General features: G+C 34.6%; 1 protein-coding gene across 1 annotated transcript; it reads left to right on the top strand.

Annotated features, from left to right (window-relative positions):
• Positions 1-12,908: 12,908 nt before the first annotated feature.
• LOC145667631 (uncharacterized) lies at positions 12,909-17,785 on the top strand. Its single transcript, XM_081735093.1, has 3 exons — positions 12,909-12,986; positions 16,594-17,162; positions 17,470-17,785. Exons 1-3 carry the CDS (start codon positions 12,909-12,911, stop codon positions 17,783-17,785), a joined length of 963 nt encoding a protein of 320 aa, XP_081591219.1.
• The last annotated feature ends 5,840 nt before the right edge of the window (positions 17,786-23,625 follow it).

The raw sequence follows: 23,625 nt of genomic DNA, 5'->3' as shown, positions 1-23,625 counted from the left end.
CCCCGGACATTGCACCTGTTCCCTTCTTTGGACAATCACCTTGGCGGATGCCAGTTCAAATGCCTAGTAGAGGTACAAAATGCATTTGGTACCTTCTTCGCTTCACGGCCCACCAAGTTCTACCGCGATTGGAATCCATGGCCTTCCAGAACGTTGGCAGAAGGTCGTCGATGCTGATGGGGACTATTTTTGATCTTCCAGGTACGTCTTAGGTGACATATCGATGTTCGAAGGCGGTGAGTAGAAATGCGTCAGAACTTTCTTGCTTACCTTTATTTTTAAGTTAAAATAGCATGTGAAATTATATCTTATTTCCCCGGTAGGAACAGTAGATTTTTTAACTGTTACTTCAATATTAAATCATAGTGTAGTGGTTAGAGCGTTGGACTCACGTCCGCGTGGTCCCGGGTTCGATTCTCGGCCGGTGCTTCCCAGTTTTTAGCGTCCACCCGTGAAGCAAATTGGGGAGTCACTTGAATAAAGGACGTGACGGCCATTAGGTCTAGAAAGCTCCAGATACACCTGTTAGAGATAGGGGAATTCAGCGCCCTGACCACGCATACGTCACTAGGCATAGTTCAGCCAGTCGTTAGAGATGGCGTTGTAGAGGCTCTGGTCCACAAAATGGGCTGTTACGCCAAGTGGTTTGACTTGTATTTTTCAATCTTAACTGTATCCCTTTCTTTGCTCGTTGCTCTTCATCCTAGAACAATAGTGGTACTATTAATGAAAATCTTAGTGCGTTGTGCATATAGCTACTTCTTTGGTTTTTTAGACTTCCAAACTACGCCATACATAAGTATCTGAATGAAGTCTTATGGTACGGTTATCTGTTTGTTTGTCTGTCAACAAGTATCAGAACAAAAATAGGAAGAGATATCGAAAAACTTGTTTCACTGAATTGATTCAACGTTATAAACATAGTTTTCATTTTATCTGTTAAACTTCCATTCAAACTGGAATCGGATGCGGACAAGGTAGTTCAGTGGTAGAGAGGTCTTATCTCTGGTGCTTGAGGTTCCTGGCTCGATCATAGGCCAAGTAAGTTTGTGGTGGACAACATCATGTCCGTGGGTTTTTTTTGTGACGTGGGACTGTCGTTTCCTCCCGATTTCTCATTCCATCAATTCTTCCATCATCATTCACTTGTTTTAAGACAGTGTGTGATTGTTCTAGCTGCGGGAAGGTTCTAACCCACCCGCTATAGCGTAGGTAGGTATAGTGCTGCCAAAATGCCTTGAGCCGTGGCAAAAATGCAAACTAAAGCTCCACCCTCGACACACCCACGCGTTGAGCCAATAAGGATTCAGTTGTTGCTAAGCGAGAGAGCCTTGGAGCCGTCTACGCGAAAGGGAGTTGAATTCCTTCAGCCGATAGCAGCGCTTGGAACGAAAGACTACGTGTCAAGTCAATGTGGTGTATCTATAGTTTTGCTAAGTCAGTTAGATAGATGTAGCATAGCCAGTTTCTTTCTTCTATAGTTCAAAGAGGGATGTTACAGCAAACTGGAAATTAAACACCAGAGTACAGAGCTACTTCGTGGCTAAGTTTTCAGCGTGCGCGCCTGTGGAGTGGGAGAGTCTGGTTCTCTTCCCGGCGGAACTTCATGTGGTTCGAATTCTACGTTAATCAGTAGGTCAATATCTCATATAGCCTCGCTGCTGAAAGGGACGCTAAACTCAAAATCAACTCAATTAAAAACCAGAGTAGCGGAATAAGTTTAGGATTAGTAATACATGAACTGACAAGGTGATGGAGAGATAAAAAAAAAGTAGAATCTTAAGAACGTCACTACGTAATAACAACTTTAAATGATTGAAGTAGCTCAGGACAGGATTCATTTATGTAAACAACCATATTTCTGCGACATTAAGCTTCCGAATTTCTCTAGTTGTAGATATAGAGTGTTAGCTAACATTTACAGCAAATGTTGATCGAGTAAATGCCGGAGTTTTGCTCCATATCGTTGTTACGAACCGAACTTTTGGAATTCCATCGAAGAGAAGAATGAACTACGTGGACCCCCAAACTAAAATTTCTGCCTGGAGGGTATTCAACGTACTTTTGCTACCGTTTTTTTCTCTCTCTCTTTTTATGAAAGCACTTCTTTGTTTCTTATTTATTTCAACATGTTACCTGTTATTTTTTTGTTTAAAACATTCTTTCATGAAGTGGACATGTTTTTTGTTATAAGAAATCAATCGTGTGTTCCTCCTTTCGTGCATTGAAACATTTTTTGTAAGGTTCAGAAAAATAAAATGCCCTAGGCAACAACATTTGCCTTTTTATTTTCTTTCATTACTATTTTCGAATAAGTTCCTTTCTTCTTCTTCTTCTTCTTCTACATGTCATTTTTTTTAAAAAGAAAATATTCAAAGAAGTGGCGTACGCCAGGGTAAACTTGTAAACCTTTCAGTTATTTAACATATATCCTCTTCAACAAAATTTTTGTGGAAAAATGAACATTTCCTATATTGACATAATATGTAGGAATATTCAAAAATTATGAGTGTCCCGAAACGATATGGGACTGGATGTTTGAATCCAACTTTGATGAAGTTCTGTGTACACCACTGATTATGAGGCTTAGGGCAGGATCTACCCAACCACTTTGAAAGACCTTATTACAAAATTACCATCAATACTTCGTAACTATGCATAATATATTTTACTACAGTATGCGGCAAAATAAACAGTACTGAAATTCGCGTGCAAATGACACGCGAGCGCAATGTATTATGAGCTGTGACCGCCACATTGTATGCTTAGCTGTGTGTGGACTAGCGGAGTATGCACTTGGAGCGAAGATAATGTTACTCACAACAGAGGAGAAGGTGTTTATTTTAGAGCACTATTTCCTCTCATACGGTGTGGCCAGCATCTCACTGCAGGAGATGAGTGCAGATGCCTCCATGTGGGGTATACTAAAGGAAACAATTTTTCGAATAGGTAATACCCTACCACTGTACTGGAGTTAAGAAAGAAGATTCGATCATTTGTTTTGTTGTTCCAGCAAGCCGTGTTCACTAACATGTTACATCGATCTACAGAACGGCTATGAAGAATGTTAGACGTAATGGTCAATATTTTGAACACGTGATGTGCAGGCTCGATTCCTCTTAAATTTACAATTTGTGTTGAGTAACAATTAGTTGACATCCTTTTGACATTTCTTATGATTCAATACGTTATACAATAAATAAATAAATAAATATGAATGACATGATTTCAGTACTGTTTGTTTTGCCGCATACTGCATTAGGAATAATTTTTGAAGACCATTATGACTTTGGAAATTACTAAAATATGTATGAATTATTTGTTTCCGGCTACTTATTTGTGCAAAATATTTATAAATTTATAACAGATAAAAAGCGTTTAAAAATCAGGCTTACTAAATATTTCCTTTAAAATAATAGTTATTAAGTATTGGTTACTTTTCCTTAATTGTACAATGTCTTCTCTAGCTTTATCTTATAATCTACGGTATTTTTTAAAACCAGTAGTGTATATATATATATATATATATATATATATATATATATATATATATATATATATATATATATATATATATATATAGGCCTATTATATTATATTATATAGTAGAGTCCCGTTAACTAATCATTACGGGACCGGACCCTGGTCGCATAACGAAAACGGTGGGTGAAATGACACTCACTATTATATAGCCCATAAATTGTATAGCAACTCTATAACGGTTAAAAAGGCTTATAGTATTACAACGGCACGTTTGTATATTTTCTTGTTACGTTTGTATATTTTCTTGTAATTTTGGGTAATTTTGGACAATAAGTTATTCGAAATATGTACTAGGCTGGCTGCAGAAGAAGAGAAAGAAATGTTTTAAAATATTGTCGATAATGCTCAAGGATGTTATAAATAGAGGATGTTATATGTATCTTCATCCTATTAAATCGATGAAGCCAAAAAACAACAGTGCATCGGTACGTCTGATTGGCTACTCTCGTTTCCGCCATCGCCTGATTGGTTACTTTCGTTTCCGTCATGATTGTTGGCTCAAAACACTGCGGTCCTATTGGGCGGAGTGGGCAGAGTAGGGGTGGCGAAACTGTGACGTATGGCTTTAAGATTTTGTTGTAAGGGCAGATCCTCTATTTTATAAGATCCTTGATAATGCTAATATAAAAGAAGATATTCATATGCTATAAAATAATGAGATTGTTATAGTATTGTAATCCAACATTTAACTTTCCCAAATCAAAAGTTTAAAACGCAAGCTCCTCCAGTGACATTCAGTTGAAGGAAATACAGTATATTGAATAAAGTACATTAGACTATCACACAAACCATAGACTTACTTACGGTGTGTGTGTCTTGATTGAAAGAGAGACAACATAGTTTCATGGTTAGAGTGTTGGACTCACGTCTACGTGGTCCCGGGTTCGATTCCCGGCCGGTGCTTCCCAATTTTCGGCGTCCAACCAGAGTCGTGAGACAAACTGAGGAGTCACTTGAATAAAAGACGTGAGACCACTAGGTCTAGAAAGTAATAGTCTGATACGCAGCGATAGACTGAGAAACAGGCGCTGATTTCGTATTCGTCGGTAGACTGAAAGTAGTTCAGCTAATCGCTAACAGATGGCGTTGGAGCAGTTCAGGCCTACAAAAGGCTGCTACACCAAATGGTTTGGTATATTGATTGAAGAAAAACAAAACAAACAAACAAAAGAAAACGATTGAGCCGATTGAAATTCAGTACTGTATTTTATAAACACATTTAATAAACGAAGAAAAACACATTGTTGTAGAACACTGAACGCAGCTGATAACGGAAATGACGTAATTCTTATGAGATGAGCAGTTAACCTGACAGGCAGTTTAAAGAGAGGGTGGTAAAGAGGTAGTAAAGAGGTAATAAATCTCTTCAAGTACATCACTTCGTTACTTCTAACATTCTAACATGACAAAATTTCTCCAAATGATGGATTTGTTTTTAAAATTATTATCAATTAATATACGGAGACAGTTTTTAAAAAAACATATTATCTTAATGGACGAAAGAGTCTTAGTTCCGAAGAAGGAAGAAAGGACCATATCAAGAAAAGGAAGATAGCTTGACATAATCGTAATTAAACTTGTTTAGCATAGAATAAGACCAAATAGTAAGCTTTGTTCTGCGGCGAGGAACCACCGAATGTCTTAAGCACAATGTTTCTCAAACTGTGCTGTTTAAGGTCCGCCCTTGTGATTCTCTTAGATTGAACATTAGTCGCAAAAAGATTAGTCCACAAAACGTCAACAAGTGAATTATCTATCACACTATATTTAAGAACCTTAAACAGATATACAGTGGATTATAAAAATTATAGCATAAACCATTTAATAAAGTAAAGATTAGACAAATTTTAATAGTAAGCCAAACATTAATAGTAATTTTAATAGTAAGTAACTAACAAAAACCTAATATGTATTTTCTACAATTAATACCAATCAGTGGCGTACATAAGGGAGGTTTTCTGAGTTTTAACCTTTAAACGGCCGTTGACGCAACTGCTGCGTCAAGGCTTTAAACGTCATAGCTCAGCTTCTAATTAAGCTAGAAAGATAATTTTGATATCAATGTATTCCTGAAAGATAAAGTTTTTTGCTGGTATGCATTTTATGTATATGGGGGATACCACGGCTGTAGGAGAGGGTAAAGTTCATGGTTTTTGTTTTCTCATCAGATCTTTTTTGGGGGGCATTCTTCCCCTTGAGGGTACACTTATAAAAAAAAATGGTATGTGAAGCAATGAAGTAATTCACTACATGATATTACCATGTATGTGTATTTGTTGCTTATATGGGGAGAAGGAGGGCAAAGTTGGCCAATTTTTTGAGTCTCAGTTTTGTGATGTAACTTGCATTTATTTTCAGGACGTTCCATATAAGACAAGATATCTTTTCACTGAATTGGCCTGAATTTCACTGATTCTGTGTTCTATAACTTTTCCAACGATGTATTAATCACAACTCTATGATAATTAGGGAGGTAACCAGGACCGCCAATGCGAAGGACTGCAACAGTCTTTTGAAAATAATATATAGGGCGTTTTCATAGAAACTTCGCTCTGAATTGTTACAAAGGTTAATCCTTCCTTGAACAAAATGTTATGAAAAAAGACATTTATTATAATAAAATATGTATACATAAGTCCTGTTAAAACACATCTTTGGAGCTTGAGTCCCCCCTTGATGAAATCCTGCATACGATACTGTTACTACTAAAAAAAGAAGTGAATTTCAATTAACAGTATTGTAAAAATACAAGAGCATTCTTATATGCTAAACACCAAAATAACAAAATAATAAATTTGCTTTCGAAGAGAACACGAGTTTGGTGGTACGTAGAACATTTTAACTAATAGCGATGGCTCAGTGGTAGAGCGTTCAAAACCTAGTGCATGGAGTCCTTGGTTTGATCCCAGCTAGCGCGCCAAGTGAACTTTGTGGTGGACAAACACAGTGTGCATGGATTTTCTCGGGGTTCTCCCATTTCTTCCCACTTTCATCACTTCCATCACTTCCTTCATTTCCCATCATCGCCGTCTCCTTTAGCCTAGCCGGCATAACCGTGGGACGTAAAACTTAGAGATTTCATTTCATTCTAACTAATAAAAATACTGTCCTCTTGGGAAAAAGGTTTGAGAAACATTATCTCAGGTTACAGAATCAGTGAATTACATATAAACTTTACTTCCTTCCCCACGTTATTATTTTAAGTTTTTCTGTATCGTACAGCTCTCTTCCACTAAGCAAAGGTTATGACAGAGATTCGCTTAAAACTTCAATCCTCTGATCTTTCTAAGCATGAGCATGCGACGCCATTTTCCATCTCTATCCATTATTGTATCTCTTCGTTCTTAAAATTGAGCACACAATACTTGTTCGCAAATGAGAAAGAGAAGAAGAAGAAGAAAGACAAGAAGGAAAAAAAGATGGTAAAAGCAAGCAAGTCTTGCGAGAGCTTCAAGAAATACGAAGCTCAGTGAGGATGAAAAAATATTAGAAAAAGGGAGGAAACGTAGGAAGGAAGTAAAAAAAAAAAGGATGGGGAAGATGTAGATACAGAAACTATAAGAGAAAGAGAGGGTACTAAGAATTCCAAAATGATTCAAGAGCTATTGTCAACAGTTACATTTTTTTCTTCTTACTCTCTCTGTGTAGTTTTTTTTCCTACTACTTTCTGTTCTTCACAAGTTCATCTATAAAAGCACCCTCTCTGTCTCTAACAGAACACTGGAAAAGTTCTCTTTTAGAGACAATTCTACAAGTGCTTTTTCTTCTTTTGCTTTGCCTCGCTTCTTTGCATTATGTTCTCTACTCATTCTCTCTCTCTCTCTCTCTTTATTGATCTCTCTCTTTCTCTCTCTCTTGCATTTACCCCCTTTTTAGATGGAGAGAAAAGACGACGGTCGCCATTTGCACTCTTAATAGCACTCGCTTACTACATTTCAGGAGCCATAACGTTGACGCTATTTTGTGTACCACTTTATTATTATTATTATTATTATTATTATTATTATTATTATTATTATTATTATTATTATTATTATTATTATTATTATTATTATTATTATTATTATTATTATTATTATAGGAAAAGTATACCCTATGTCCTCTCATAGCGTTCAAACTGCTCAATCTATGATGGCCAACTTCTGTACGGTGATAGTGACCACTGATAGAATGGGGTTTGGAATTGTCAGATTTGGAATCGTAAGCGTTGTGGAGGAATAATCACCGAAGAGTCGTTTCATTCAGTAGAGTTCAATGTAAAGTGGAGAAAGGCGTCTAATCATTTGAAATCGGTATTACTAATCGAACAAAATTTTTAGAGAAAATAATTGAAAATAGCAGGAAACTCTTTCCTATTTCTCTTCTCTGCACATAATACCTTTTCCTCTATCTCTGCACGTTATACTTTTTTCCACTAGGACGCCCCTAATTATGAATGGTATCACCAGCACACGTTTCATGTAGCTCAATGTGTTAGGTATAGTATTTCACATTGGTAAATGCACTGAGAAAATCCGTTATCCGTTGTACAAATATACGGAATCCTATGTTTACTATGGAAATCTGTATGGAGCATACATTGTCCGCATGCCGCATACGTATTGCCTTTTTCCGCTTCAATGTTACATCATGCCGCTGCACTATGTGTGACACCTAACAGTCTTCTGTAGATTACATATGTATACTTATGTTACATACGTCAGCTATATGTTATAGTTATATGTCAATCCGTGTATAAGGTCCTTACTGCCTATATAGTCATACGGAAAGTACGTATACATGGAACACTTATACGGACAGTATTATAAAACACACATCTTCAGTTACACGTTTGCTGCAGGAGCCGACGTTAAGTTCAAAAACTACAGGATTTACGTATGTAACCTACGTTTTCACATATGCCACATACGTGATATTTCTCTGTGTGGCACGAGTTAACACTTGGTTTCTTTTAGTCCTGGACCCATAGTATACCCCCGTAAAAAAATCGAGGTCCAGAGAATTTGATTTTTGATTTGTGTTCTTGGATCATTATTGAATTAATTTAGCTTGGGTAGACATTTCTAATCCGGGCCGATTAGGTTCTGAACGTCATTTTAACCCTTTCGATACGGTGCGCTTTTTGATGTTTTCGTCGACGAATTTATGCAGGTGCTGCAGCTTCCCTAATTATTCTATTGAAACTTTCTATGGTGCGTTGTATTGGCCAAAGACAAGGTTTTCAGATGTTGGTATATTTGTTTCAATCTAGCTAATAAGAGGGAAATTTTAGAGGGAAATTTTTTTTTCAAAATTTTCACTTAAATCCGGGAATTAAAATTTCTCATGGCTGGAAACACTGCCACTAGATAGATTCAACTCATCTTACAATAAACTTTGGTACACCACTAATATCTCCAAGAAATATCATGCCGATACCTAAGAAACTAAGCATGTAATTTTAAAAAGAATATCATTCTATCTTGTAAAAAATCGCCATTTTCTGGACGTCATTTTTAAGAATGGCGAATATATTTTAATGATGACTTAATATTTCGTGAATCATGAGATCTACATTCAACATTCTTGTGTCAAAACGTAGATTATGAAGGTCAAATATTCTTATAAACATAGAAAATAACCTATCAGAGCAACCTTTTAGTCATTTTACAAAATAGCGAATATTATATAGGAAACTATAATAAAGAATGTTATTTTTTTTTTTGGTTTGTTTGAGTTATGCCATAGTGGTTAAAGGAGACGTGGACCTATTGATTATAGACGAATCCAAACCACTTTTTAGTTCAACTGTACCCCCACCGGGAATCGAACCCGGGACTATACACTCAAGGCATACGTGCTAGCAACTAAATTAACTGTAGGTCTAATGGAAAGTTATGATGGAGGCTATAATAAATAACGAATAGACATGTATTGAAATAAACTAAATATAAATAGGTTTCAATCCTTTTATTGTGATCAGCAAAGAATGTCTAAGATCATGAATAGAAGTAATTAACCCAAGTAGATAAAATACATAAGTTTGCCTATGGGTACACAATTATACAAATTCAAATTATAAAGAATACTCATTATAAGTAATGAATACATGTATATAAATTTGTTTGATTTACATTTGTATGAAAAACGTGACAATTTTCTTAAGCTATATTAATTCAATAATGATGCAAGATTGCAAATCAAAAATGAAATTTTGTGAAACACAATTTCTTTTTACAGGCGTATATCGTGAAGCTGGATTTAATTATGTCCATTTGCAATTACGCGTCTTTACAGTCACTTGCATTACATTTCCAGCATGACGAACATTTCAGAAGAGCGTATCGGCAGGAGCATCTTTTCGTAGCGCAGGTTTTGCAGTTACATGTTCACTGAGTAGAGGCTTTAAAAATTTAATAGGTTTAAGAACACCATCAACGTTTTTTCATCGAAACTCACAGAGGTCTTTTGAACATACGAAAGATTCAAAACATTTACACATCTTCTGAGTAAATAAAATGCTCTTTTAATGTGTCCATGCACGATGACGTTGGCGGAAGGTCACTTATTTGGACTGATCTCTTGAACTCATTGTAGGAAAGTTCATCAAAAGTGCCAACATCACATTTTGTTTTTCACACTCGCACAAGATACTTATCGACGTCTTTGAAGTCACAGTCGTCGTCAATCTCAGCAAGTTCTTTTAGAAACTTCACTGGTTCAGCGGCTAAAGCTCCGCGCTTAGTTCCTATTTTGCTCATAATGTCATCACCTGTGAGAATATGGGCCTTGATGAGAACATTGTAAATCTCTGAGTTGAGTGTATGGTACAAAATATGAAGAGGGATGAAGCGTCTTTTTACACCTGTTCCACAACGTATCCATAATTCTTCCAATCCTTGACTTATAAGAAGTGCAACACAATGAAGTAACAGAATAATTACATCTGTGTTATTCGATAGAACAATTATTCACTTCAAACCTTTTCGAACTGCCCACTCTACATGTGGAATGACACGAAGGTTAGTTTCCTCCAATTTGTGGTTCAGTTCTTCCACAATATGGCCTGCACCGTTTGAATATATTTGTGCCGGCATCAATTCCTCATTAACAATTATTCCACTAGCAATAATTGGGAATTCTGAGTTTGCTGAAACATCAGTAATATTTCGCCGCATTAGCATCTCTAGATTAAGCTTGTTTGATGTAGATGACCATAATTTATCATGTTGCAAAGGCAGAGGTGTAGAATTTGTTATACATGCAAGTTCGATTCATCCAGTTGTAGACATTCGCCTGATTTTCTCACACTCTTTGAGCGAAAGTTCAAGACAACTGTCAAATATGATATGCAGTTCTTGCAGAGTGCATACTGATTTTGATATTTGTTGAACTCTCTGAATAACCTCTCCAAAATTTTTCATGGATGACAGCTTGACCGTTCGCAATTGGGACATATAATCCACAATAACAGCAGTGTTTAGTGCAGGGACCCTTTCGAAATAAAAATCGCCAGATGAAAGATATTTTTCTAATTCTTTAAAGAGTGTGTATTTTACTGGTTTTGTCGCATCATCTCCATCAAATAACGCATTTGTTGGAAGAAGGTCGTGAGACATAATGTTCTTGATAGATTCCCCACTTTCTTTTGCCAGATCTATCTCTATGTTGACTTGGGAAAGAATTTTATTTGAGATCACCAGTGGAGCTTTTCTGGTTGCTGGTTCTGTTACACTGTTCCGATTAAAGCGTGGAAGGTTAGCTTTATTGATTACGTCAAGAAACGATTTTATTTTCAATACAAACTTCTCCTGCTTCAGCTGTGTATATAATTCTGACCCATGTGAAAAGATATTTAGTAGACGTGCCTTTACATCATTATTTACATGTTGTTTTGTGACAAACTTATGCAGTCTCTCAGGCTCAATCATTTCAAACTGATTTCCTCATCGCTGCATAAAATGAACAAGGCTCTCAACATTTCTATTGAAACGTTCTCCTCTATTTCCCATTAGCTCATGGTGAGGAACAGTTTCACGGTGGTCCATTAATTCAGAATTAGTCATCTCTTTGAAAACGTTACAAATAGAAAGTACTTCGTGGTAAACTAGTTGCCATTGAGCAACATAGTCACTTTTACGTGTTTGACAGACAATTCCCTTGAATTTTTTCTGTGATCTCTGAATGGTTTGTTCTAATTTCATATCAAGAGCTACAGCATTGAATCGTCCTTCTTTGTCTTTGATCACGAAGTGTCCTTGAACAAATTTGTTGTGAAGGTACTTGTTTTCTACTTCTAGTTTTTTTATTCTTTCCAAATATCAGGAGCCATATCTCACTTAGTTTATACAATCGAATTCACGAAACACAGGAATGAGTGACTCCACAGTTTTTTCTGCAGCTCCCAGTCACCTTTTCTATCAGCATGTACTAGGTCCTTCACTAGACCGATTAAAATTACATTTCCCCAGTACTTGCAAAGCTCTGACTTATCCTCGCACTCTTTGATAAACTCTTCAAACTTGGCTCTTAAGGTTTGTGATATTGAACGAAGTATAGTAAATATTGCCTGGCTTTGCATTGTGTACCTTGCACAGTTCTTCCATAACATCTGCGAAATCTAATTTGTTATTCTTCTTCCAGAAGGCCATCCAACGCAATGTTTCTATAGCCTCAGAGTTGGTGAGCATACCTTGTAACGATCGAACATAATGAGTTCCGCTCAATACAGATTGCACAGTTTTGGCTCCAAAGATTTCAGTCTCAATGAGTGCATCTTCTATGCCTGGATAACTTCCTACACACCGCAGTGCAACTTTTGTCATGTGAAAAATGCCCATCATTGGATAAAGTTCACTAAATTCTTCTGGATTGTTCATACAGATCTCAGCGACAATACGGAAGACACCTTCGTCACAGAATATTGGGAGGATTGGTTGATCTTCAAGCTGAGGACCCACATTTTGGAAATTTTTTATAGCCGTATATACTGTTGCGTAGTTTGTGACAGGAGATGGTATTACTGGTAAAAAGCCGATCTTTTTCAATAAGACGGTGCTCTGGGAAATTAGATCATGAATTCCAGCCCATGGAGGAACTGACTTGTGCTGATCTTTCAGTCCACACTGAATAAGAGTAATAACAAATTCAGTTTCCTTGGTTTTACAGATTGCAGTATCGGGCACTACATGATCCATATCCTCAACCACTTGGAAACTTTCTGGTAAATCGGGACGTGTTTTTGGCTTGTAGTAGTTTTGCACACACTGACAAGGCAGCTGTGTTATAAGCTTACAACTTCGTTTCTGTATATTTAATGCTGACACTGATTATTTCCCTGCATCTAACCTATTGGCACGGTCTTGAAAAAGCACCATTGCCGTATTATGTGTGCCATATGTGCCGGACAAAGAAGAGCTGTCTTCAAAGTCAACATTATCAAAGGCTCCAATTGTGAGTGCTTTGTTAGTAAAGTGACTGGGGAGTGGTCTTGGCCAGAGATATGAAAGACATTCATAACCTACGTCTGATACAAGAATGTTGAATGTAGGTCTCATGATTAACGAAATATTAAGTCATCATTAAAATATATTCGCCATTCTTAAAAATGACGTCCAGAAAATGGCGATTTTTTACAAGATAGAATGATATGTTTTTTAAATTACATGCTTAGTTTGTTAGATATCGACATGATATTGCTTGGAGATATTAGTGGTGTACCAAAGTTTATTTTAAGATGAGTTGAATCTATCTAGTGGCAGTGTTTCCAGCCATGATAAATTTTAATTCCCGAATTTAGGTGAAAATTTTAAAAAAATCCAATTTTCCCCTCTAAAATTTCCCTCTTATTAGCTAATTTGAAACAAATATACCAGCATCTGGAAACCTTGTCCATGGCCGACACAACGCACCATAGAAAGTTTCAATAGAATAATTAGGGAAGCTGCAGCACCTGTATAACTTCGTCAACGAAAACATCAAAAAGCGCACCGTATCGAAAGGGTTAAAATGACGTTCAGAACCTAATCGGCCCGGATTAGAAATGCCTACCCAAGCTAAATTAATTCAATAATGGTCCGAGAACACAAATCAAAAATCAAATTCTCTGGACCTCGATTTTTTTACGGGGGTATACTATGGGTCCTGGACTATTTCTTCTACGACAGAGTTTTACGACCTCTTCAGTTTCAGCTCACTAACTGCGTAATTTTATCTTTTACGTTGAAACTACTAGTAAGAATTTAACTTTTATTTTTTGTTTTGTTTCGGTACGTAATCCCAAGCTTACTTTGAATTTTTGGATCGTAAAGAAACATTACCTATGGAACTACAACTTAACTGACTATCAAATAATGAATAATACAGAAGTTATTCCTACCGCCCTGAAAGATATAAATATAATAAACTTTTCTATAAAGCGCGCATTTTATCCCGTAATGTCCTAACTGTCTTTCGGTGCAACAGTGGTTCTGTCATGCTATATTTTTGAAAGATGGCTGCTCTAGGATATTTCACGAATACAATGTATTGCTTTGAATCAATGAACATAGATCTTTGTTAGTCAGTGTTCATGATGTGAGCCGATATGAGGCGATCGCAACTTCGCTCTCCAACTTGTTTATTATTATTATTATTATTATTATTATTATTATTATTATTATTATTATTATTATTATTATTATTATTACAATTTTTCATGTTCTGATAAACTAAAGATAGAAGATGTGTTTATAGATAATTTCCAAACAATCTTTTCAGATTCTGTAAATAAAAGCCCTGTATCTCAACCAGACAATAAGAATAATAATGCAATTCGAATTCCACACATTACTACTTCTGACGTTTATAAAAGCTACAAAGAATTTTAAACCGCGTAGCGCAATTAGTCCGGATGGTATTCCAAATTAGACATATGTAATCAAGGCATGCTCAGATCATCTTGCATCTATATTAGCAAATATATTCAACGAATCTTTGAAAACAGATATCTTTCCAGAAGCATAGAAAAAGTCTTTCCTAATTCCGGTGTCTTCCTGTTTCGCCTTTTCCTGTTTTGCCTTACACAAGTTTTCCAGCTTTTTCTGCCCCCTGGCATCTTTATCAACATAACAAGATCAAACTTTGATTTAAGGCGTAACTGGAATTCCTGTTTTGCCTTTTCCTGTTTCGCCTTACAATTTGAAGGGAAATTTCATATAATAAGGGTATTTTTAAGGGGATAATTCATTCAACAAAATTATTATTGAAACGAAAATGTTCTTAAAGTTACAAAAGGCGGGTTATGATTGGTCTACACAGTATAGGAAGCTGCAGCTATTGATTCAGAGGGATTGGTTTCAAGGAATAATGTTACTAAAAACATGAAAAATCAAACACAGCTGAACTTCACCGAGTGCAGTACAAAATCCAAGGGAAAGAATCATATGGGCATCCTAATAATATCAGTTACTTTCACAGTTAAATAATATCATAGTTACTTTTCACAGTTCCTGGATTTTGTCTCCGCCCCGTGTTCACCACACAAAATTGTTATTAATGTATATTATCTTAAGCTTAAGAAGACAGGCCGTAATTGGTCCAACCACTATAGAAAGCCAATCATTTAACGAAATTAGTTTCAAAGAAGAATGTTACTAGGATTACAATCTAAGAGAGAGGTAATTCACCACACAAAGCTATTTGAAATTCATTGAAAGAAAGAAGAAAAATTATAATAGTATACTGGAAATTACAAATGTACAAAAGCATATATATACAAAATTCGACGGAGAAAATAGCTAAATTATTTTTTTTTTTACCGTTTTTTGCCATTTTTTCCCCGAGCTTGAAAAAAAAAACCGAAAATTTGAAAAAAATTAAATTTTCGCATATTTTACTACATTATGCTTTTAAAATGAAAAATATTTTATATTTACTAGTTTACAGTTAAGATCATTGAGTGCTTATGTTTCTTGTATTAGAATAAGGGAAATTTGTATCAACAAATATATGTGCACCACTCCTTTAAAGTTAGCAAAGTGATAGAATGGCTACTAAAATAAAATTAATTTATGAAGGGACCCATTTAAATCTTAAGGAATCTTACGAAGTTCCTGCTTTATGGCAGAGAGTGTTATAATAACGGGGCCAGGATAATTTTAGTTAATACCGATATTTTAAATCAAATATATATTATGGATAAATAAATACAAATAAAAATAAAATTATATAAATTATATATATTATGGAGCCAGAAATTTTGAACTCATTAAAAAATCTTTCAGAAATGTCAGCAAAAACCGGAAAATTTAATTTAAAAACTATTTCTTCTACTGATGTTAATCTTATTTGCTGTAACGTGTCTGCAGCTTATATAAAATGTATTTCGCTAGTGGAGTAAGTACAAAAAGCAGCAGGTTTTAATTTTATTTTTTAGTTTTCTGATTTCTGGTGAAAAATTCCTCTTCATTATTTGTATATTTTTCAAACAACTCAGAAAGAGAGATGATCTTATTTACACATACTTATACACCGCACAAGTGTAAATTTGAACAGCGAGAAATATATTTAAAAAATTAACGTGTGAAACTTTCGTTCGTTATTATTAAATACTAGCAAAATACCCGTTCTTCGCACAGGGAGAATACATTTCATTTTTGACATAAAGGAAACCAAAACTGTCACCAATGAACTGGAATCCCAAAAACTATGAATTCGACACGTATGTTATTTTCAATTGCTCTTACATGTCACTCTCCCCCTTCAGGAGTTCTGATGAGGGATGAATTTTGATTTAAACGGCGGTCGTTCATCTCAGCGACCCCAAACTATGGATTCGACACTAATATCGGCCATTTTCGATTTTATGTATTTATCCCTTCTCCCTCCCCCTAGGTGCGGCGCTGAATTTGGATTTAAAGGGCATCGAAAGTGTTACTGTTCATCTCAGCGACCCCAAAAACTATGGATTCGACACTAAGATTATTATATTTCGTTGGTAGGAAGGCTCTTAACTGTTTGAGTACTGAATTACATTATCTTACGTGATATTAAAAGAATTGTAGTAAGTTGAATGCCTTGTTTGCATTGCAGGTGTTTGGTACAGTGGAGAACCTTGAGATGTTGTGTCGCTGTGGTAAAATAACAATGGACGGGACATTCAAGATCGTTCCTAGGTTATTTTCTCAACTGTATACTTTACATGGAAAGCATCTTGGACAGTCGTTCCCGCTTATATTCTGTTTGTTTTCAAGTAAAGAAGAGGCTGTTTATGTTAGACTATTGCAAATCCAGAAGGAACAAGCTCAGAAGAATGCTTTACAGCTAAAGCCAGATGAATTAGCGATAGATTTCGAAAGAGCTGCAATTAATGCAGCAACTCGTGTGTTTCCCAATGCAACCATCAGAGGCTGTTTCTTCCATTTTGCTCGAGCTTTGTGGAGGAAAGTACAAACTTTGGGTTTATCGACCGTGTATCGGGAGAATTCTGAGCTGAGGAAATGGATTCGAAAAGCAGCAGCGCTACCACTAGTGCCAATTTCTCACTTAGACGTTGTGTTTCTGCAACTACAAGAGGATGCTATGAACCTTCCAAAGGAACAAGAGTTTCTCGATTACCTGGTGGACACTTGGTTAGATGATAATAATGCTCTCTTCCCGCCGTAAGTGCAAGTATTTAAGTTCTTCTAGTTTATTTTAATTAGATTTTAGTTATTTTGTCACCTATTGTTCATTTGAATTGTATATGAAGAAGTAGTTATATGGTTTTTGATTATATTTATGGTTATACTTAATTGTTATTTGCTGAATCTTTAGATTTTCTTACGGAGTATAACACGATTGAATAACACTTTAGAAATTTCTTGATCTAGCAACTGATTTTTGGTGCAGAGTAGAATAAAACAGGACTTTATTATTTTCATTCATTCATTCGTATTTCCCTATTTATGTCCGTTTTTATTTTTGCAGCATATTATGGAACCACTTCGATAATGACGAGGAACGGACAACAAACCATGCAGAAGGATGGCACTCCAAGCTGCAAAGGGCTGCGTCAAGGGACCATCTGGACATATTTTCTTTTGTAAATCTTCTGAAACAAGAACAACGTGAAAATGAGTCGCAAATGCGTCTACTTGAAGTTGGGAATGTTGCGAAGAAGAAGCTTAAATGGAAGCGTTTGAATAGGAAGATTCAAATATTAAAGACAAGACTACAAGAAGATGAAATTGATACCATATCATATGTAAATGCAATCTCACATTATGTTCATTTAGAATCATAAGCTTTCAGGTGTTTGGGCATTTGTGATAATAATGTGCAGTGTAAATTAGATTTATTTATATATGTCATTCTGAAAATATACTGAGTATCTTCTAGTTTGCGTTTCTTCGTTTGTAGAAATTCCCAATGTGAGCAGAAAATTCCCCTTTGAGAAATTTTGCTTCGTGTTGCATCATACATTAAGGCGAAACAGGAATTCCTGTTTGGCCTTAAGATAAGATGCTTATCAATATGTTTTCTAATATGGCTTAAGGATGTAAGGCGAAACAGGAAAAGGCGAAACAGGGAGGAATCCCTAATTCCACTATTTAAAGGGTGAGAAAAGAATAACGATAATAACTATAGACCTATTGCAATTTCAAACTCATTTATCAAACATTTCAAGTGATAATTCATGAATCCTAGGTATTTCAACTAAAATTAAAGATAGTTAACATTCAATATGGGTTTGTTAAATAGAACTCAACCATCACAAATCTGGTTGAATTTACTGAATATATAAGCTGTGCCTTACAAAATAAGTGTCAAGTAGATGCGATTTAAGTAAAGCTTTCAACACAGTAGATCACCCATTGTTATTAACTAAACTATCTGATATTGATTTATCTCCTAAATTCCTAAAGTGGTTCAGCAGCTTTCTCACAAAAGGGTGTTTTAATGTGAAAGTAAATAATGGTTTAACTGAGGAAGGTTGTATAGAAAAAGGTATACCACAAGGATCAGCACTAGGACCATTGTTGTTTGTACAGTAGTTTTCGTCCACGACCTAGTTCATAATTGACGTAACATATAAATTCTCTTTTATACTGATGATATAAAGAAATAAACATTGATGACGACAGAAAAATACCTTACAGAGGGAGATGGACAAAATACATGATTGGTCTATCAATAACAATAGAAAAATTCAATATTCTGTAACAAGTTACAAGTTAAATAACAAGATAGTTGATAAAGTGGAATATATAAATGACCTTGGCATAATATTTGATTATAAACATACTTTGAGATACATTTGAGACACATAATAAACATGCGTTAATGTTATTGGGTTGCATTTTAAGAAAATGTCCAATTTCAAAATATGAAAAAAAAAAATACCTACATATATATGAAAAAATACCTACACACACACACACACACACACACACATATATATATATATATATATATATATATATATATATATATATATATATGTGTGTGTGTAGGTAATTTTTTTCATATTTTTGAAATTGGACCATTTTCTTAAAATGCAACCCAATAAGATTAACGCATGTTTATTATGTGTCTCAAATGTATCTCAAAGTATGTTTATGATCAAATATAAACATCAATCAAATCAAATCAAAAATCAAATATATATAAAAGACTTATCCAACCTAAGTTGAAATACGAATACTGAGTCTGGACTAATATATATGAAATCAACAAAGAAATGATTGAGAGTATACAGAAAAGGTTTATTAGATATTTGTACCTTCACCTTAAATTACATCATCTTTACTATGTCTATAACAGTCTAATTAGCATCTTGAACTGGAATTTTTTGCAACAAGAAGGCAATACAATAACTCAATGTTCATTAAGAAATTAGTTGGAAATAAAATTAAAAAAATGAAATGAAATCTTTGTTTTACGTCCCACGGTTATGCCGGTTAGGCTAAAGGAGACGGTGATTAAGAGAAATGAATGAAATGGTGGAATGAAGAAAGTGGGAGGAAACGGGAGAACCCCGAGAAAACCCACGCACACGGTGTTTGTCCACCACAAAGTTCACTTGGCGGGAGCAGGGTTTGAACCCGGGACCCCATGCACCAGAGGTGAACGCTATACCACTGAGCCACCGCGGCCCCGAAATAAAATAAACAGTCAGCTTACAGTAAGTAAGATATTATTCATATTTCCAGCTCTCAGAAGGCAAATAAGAGATCTATCATATGTGAAGGAAAATAAACAATCTCTCCTGAAAGTACGTATATAAGATTATACACATACAATTCACAATTCAGTGTTACTTGAAAGTCCAAACTGTACATAGCTTTTACCAGAAGAAACCATGTCGTGCTTTACAAATTGATAATGGTGACGGAGAATATCTCAGTATTAAGCCTAGCTAATAAGTATATTATTTGTATAGCTTCAGTGTATTCCTATTTATGTAGTTATATATTGTAAAATGTTCGTGTATCGTATTGAAGCAGAATGTACTTTAATTAATATTTGCTTTTTACTATTTACTTTTTGCTTGTATCTTTAATCAATATTTTATGTATATACAATTTATAATGCTATAGTGAGCTTCTGACTGTTTTTAGCAAGAAAAAATCTATTAAATTAAATGATTATTTAGTGGAGAATTGAATTTCCATACCCATTACTGGATTCCACATTCGATCCAATACTAGACGATACTGTGAGATTTGACATGGCTATTCGATATGGCTATGTATATCATCCCACAGTGTTGTCACGTAACACATGTATTTCACGATCTTTTCAGCGAACCGTTCTTTTCTGTCCATTGCTTCCACACTCACATAATTGTGGTGGCGCCATTGTTCTGTAGTACACTCATTTCGTTGTACATACAGACACCTACCCGTAAGCTAACCATGCGACTCCGTTCGAAAGTAGGCCTAGTCGTTGGTTTACATTGCACCCTTTGAGGTTTACGAGCCATAGTGGCACTTATCATTTTTTTTTTTTTAATAATATTGCATTGAACATCCACACGCTCCAATGTGTTACCCGCCCTCTCGCAGTATGTCTCCGAGTATCGCACCAAGAATGCTGCTATACACATATGGGTTATTCCGGAGTAATTATAATTCTTCATAATCCTCTTACATACTGCAGCAGTTACAATCCTTTGCGTTTGGACACATTCCATCTGGTCCTTCTTGATGTTTCATTTTTCACAACAGCAGTGTACATATACTATGCTGCTGTTGTTACTCCTCCTACTCTTCCTCCTCCTCCTCATATTACTACTACTACTACTACTACTACTACTACTACTACTACTACTAATAATAATAATAATAATAATAATAATAATAATAATAATATAATCTTGAATATTTGAAACTATAATTTTAATTAAAGACACTACCATCCCATAAATAATTGTATAAATTGTATAAATTGTACTAATTGAATAATGTAACTATTAACCAAAAATCAAGTTTAGGGAATGGATCAAGAGACCAGAAAATGGACCAGTATTCTTCTTTGAAATTTGGTATAAATAAGTGATAAAATAAAATAAATTGACTGGAAACGTAACCATCATATTTATAAATCAAGTTGAGATTTATCTTTTCCACTTTGGATGTGCATTAGGAAAAATTGGCATAGTTTAAAGGTATTTCCAATCCCTAAAAAAAAAAAAAAAAAAAAAAAAAAAAAAAAAAAAAAAAAAGTAGTAGTCGGAAACTGCATTATCGACATCCAAATTTTTTCTGTAGTTGATTATCGAAACGACTTTTTGTTTCTGCGTTAGACATATATATTACGTTTAATACAGGTTCAGTTAAATAATGGCCCAACCTCGTATTAGACGTACAATATAGACCTATATACTGGTATATGAAACATTCATGAAACTAGATTTTTTTCCGGTATATACAAGTTCCGTTAGTACAGACAAACTTTACAGTATATAATAGATGACATATTGCTGTAAACTGTTGATCTGCTAAATTAATTACGCTATTAAATATTTTAGCTATATATATAAGGTAGAAGCTGTTAATACAAACACTGATATAAGAACAAAAGAAGGTTTTATAAGCTGGTATGAAGACGGAAAGAGGCGGGTGAAGAAAGACTTCAGTCTGGAGTGGGCGAAAGCTTTTATTCGGGAATCGAATATTATTCAAGCAATATATATATGTATATATTATGTGTGGGTGTTGATATGTGTGTGTGTGTGTGTGAGAGAGAGAGAGAGAGAGAGAAGACTTTACCAAAGAAAAGGAAGAAGAATGGGGTGAGAAGAGTGCTTGCTTGTTCTCCCTCAACGATCGAACGAATCCACAATGACGTAGTACTTGTAATTACAGGGTACAATGTTTTTCCGTGTGTGGCGGTGAGATATGTTAATTTTTTTCTGACCCATGTTAGCAATGTTAATCCTACCACTCCTCTCCTTTCCCCCTTCCTTACGATGATTATTAGTGTGTGTGTGTTTGTGTTTGGAAGAGACAAAAGTGTTCAAAAAAGAAAGAGAGAGAGAGAGAGAAAAATGAAACTCATTGAATATTTCTTTATGAATGCCTTCCATTATTATTATTATTATTATTATTATTATTATTATTATTATTATTATTATTATTATTATTATTATTATATCTTTCACGTAGTAATATAGTAAACGGCGCGTGAGATCCGAATTCGATTCACGGCGAAAGTTCAAAAAGGTTTTCATGTCTAACTAACTGATATAAACAATTGAGGATCTAAATAATAATGAATAACTGAGTATCTAACAGTCATAAATAGCTAAATGTTTAAATAATCATGAATAACTGTGTATCTAAGAATTATAAATAGCTGAATGTCTAAATAATCATGAATAACTGAATATCTAAGAATTATAAATAGCTGAATGTCTAAATAATCATGAATAACTGAATATCTAAGAATTATAAATAGCTGAATGTCTAAATAATCATGAATAACTGAATATCTAAGAATTATAAATATCTGAGTGTCTAAATAATCATGAATAACTGAGTATCTAAGAATCATAAATAGCTGAATGTCTAAATAATCATGAATAACTGAATATCTAAGAATTATAAATATCTGAGTGTCTAAATAATCATGAATAACTGAGTATCTAAGAATCATAAATAGCTAAATGTCTAAATAATCATGAATAAGTGAGTATTTGAGTGTCTAAATAACCATGAATAACTGAGTACCGGTCTCTAAGGATCATAAATACAGGTAGCTAAATGTCTAAATAATCATGAATAACTGAGTATCTAAGAATTATAAATAGCTAAATGTCTAAATAATCATGAATAACTGAATATCTAAGAATTATAAATAGCTGAATGTCTAAATAATCATGAATAACTGAATATCTAAGAATCATAAATAGCTGAATGTCTAAATAATCATGAATAACTGAATATCTAAGAATTATAAATAGCTGAGTGTCTAAATAATCATGAATAACTGAGTATCTAAGAATCATAAATAGCTAAATGTCTAAATAATCATGAATAAGTGAGTATTTGAGTGTCTAAATAACCATGAATAACTGAGTACCGGTATCTAAGGATCATAAATACAGGTAGCTAAATGTCTAAATAATCATGAATAACTGAGTATCTAAGAATCATAAATAGCTAAATGTCTAAATAATCATGAATAAGTGAGTATCTAAGAATCATAAATAGCTGAGTGTCAAAATAACCATGAATAACAGAGTATCTAAGAATCATAAATAGCTGAGTGTCTAAATAATCATAAATAACTGAGTATCCAACAATCATAAATGGCTAAATGTCAAAATAATTATGAATAACTGAACGTCTAGTAATTGTATGCAGCTGAGTGTCTAAATAAAATCCCCAAATATCCTCACTACGTCAAGTGGACGCCGCACTACCAACACTATCTGGTGAGTACGGTCACCTATCTTTCATCTGACCAGACTTGACACTACTTGATTTCGCTAATATCATGAAAAGCAGTATTCAGTGTGGTTAAGACATTGGGATGTAATAAATATAGGTAAGAACAATGTGCAATTGAGCTATTCCACTCTCATATAATTTTTTATTTTTTTATGTTGACAATTTTGGCTGCTTGTTTTTACATAAT

This window comes from Thermobia domestica, chromosome 13 (genome assembly GCF_964235325.1).
Source record: "Thermobia domestica chromosome 13, izTheDome1.hap1.1, whole genome shotgun sequence".
In the NCBI taxonomy this organism is placed as follows: Eukaryota; Metazoa; Arthropoda; class Insecta; order Zygentoma; family Lepismatidae; genus Thermobia; species Thermobia domestica.
This window is presented reverse-complemented; position numbering and strand designations above follow the sequence as displayed.

What these genes read in the sequence shown, in the direction of transcription:
- LOC145667631 (XM_081735093.1), top strand. Translation starts at nt 12,909, where the DNA reads ATGTGTGCCATATGTGCCGGACAAAGAAGAGCTGTCTTCAAAGTCAAC. An exon ending in GCTCCAATTGTGAGTGCTTT is followed by an intron (nt 12,987 to 16,593) that starts GTTAGTAAAGTG and finishes TTTGCATTGCAG; the next exon opens with GTGTTTGGTACAGTGGAGAA. An exon ending in AATAATGCTCTCTTCCCGCC is followed by an intron (nt 17,163 to 17,469) that starts GTAAGTGCAAGT and finishes TTATTTTTGCAG; the next exon opens with CATATTATGGAACCACTTCG.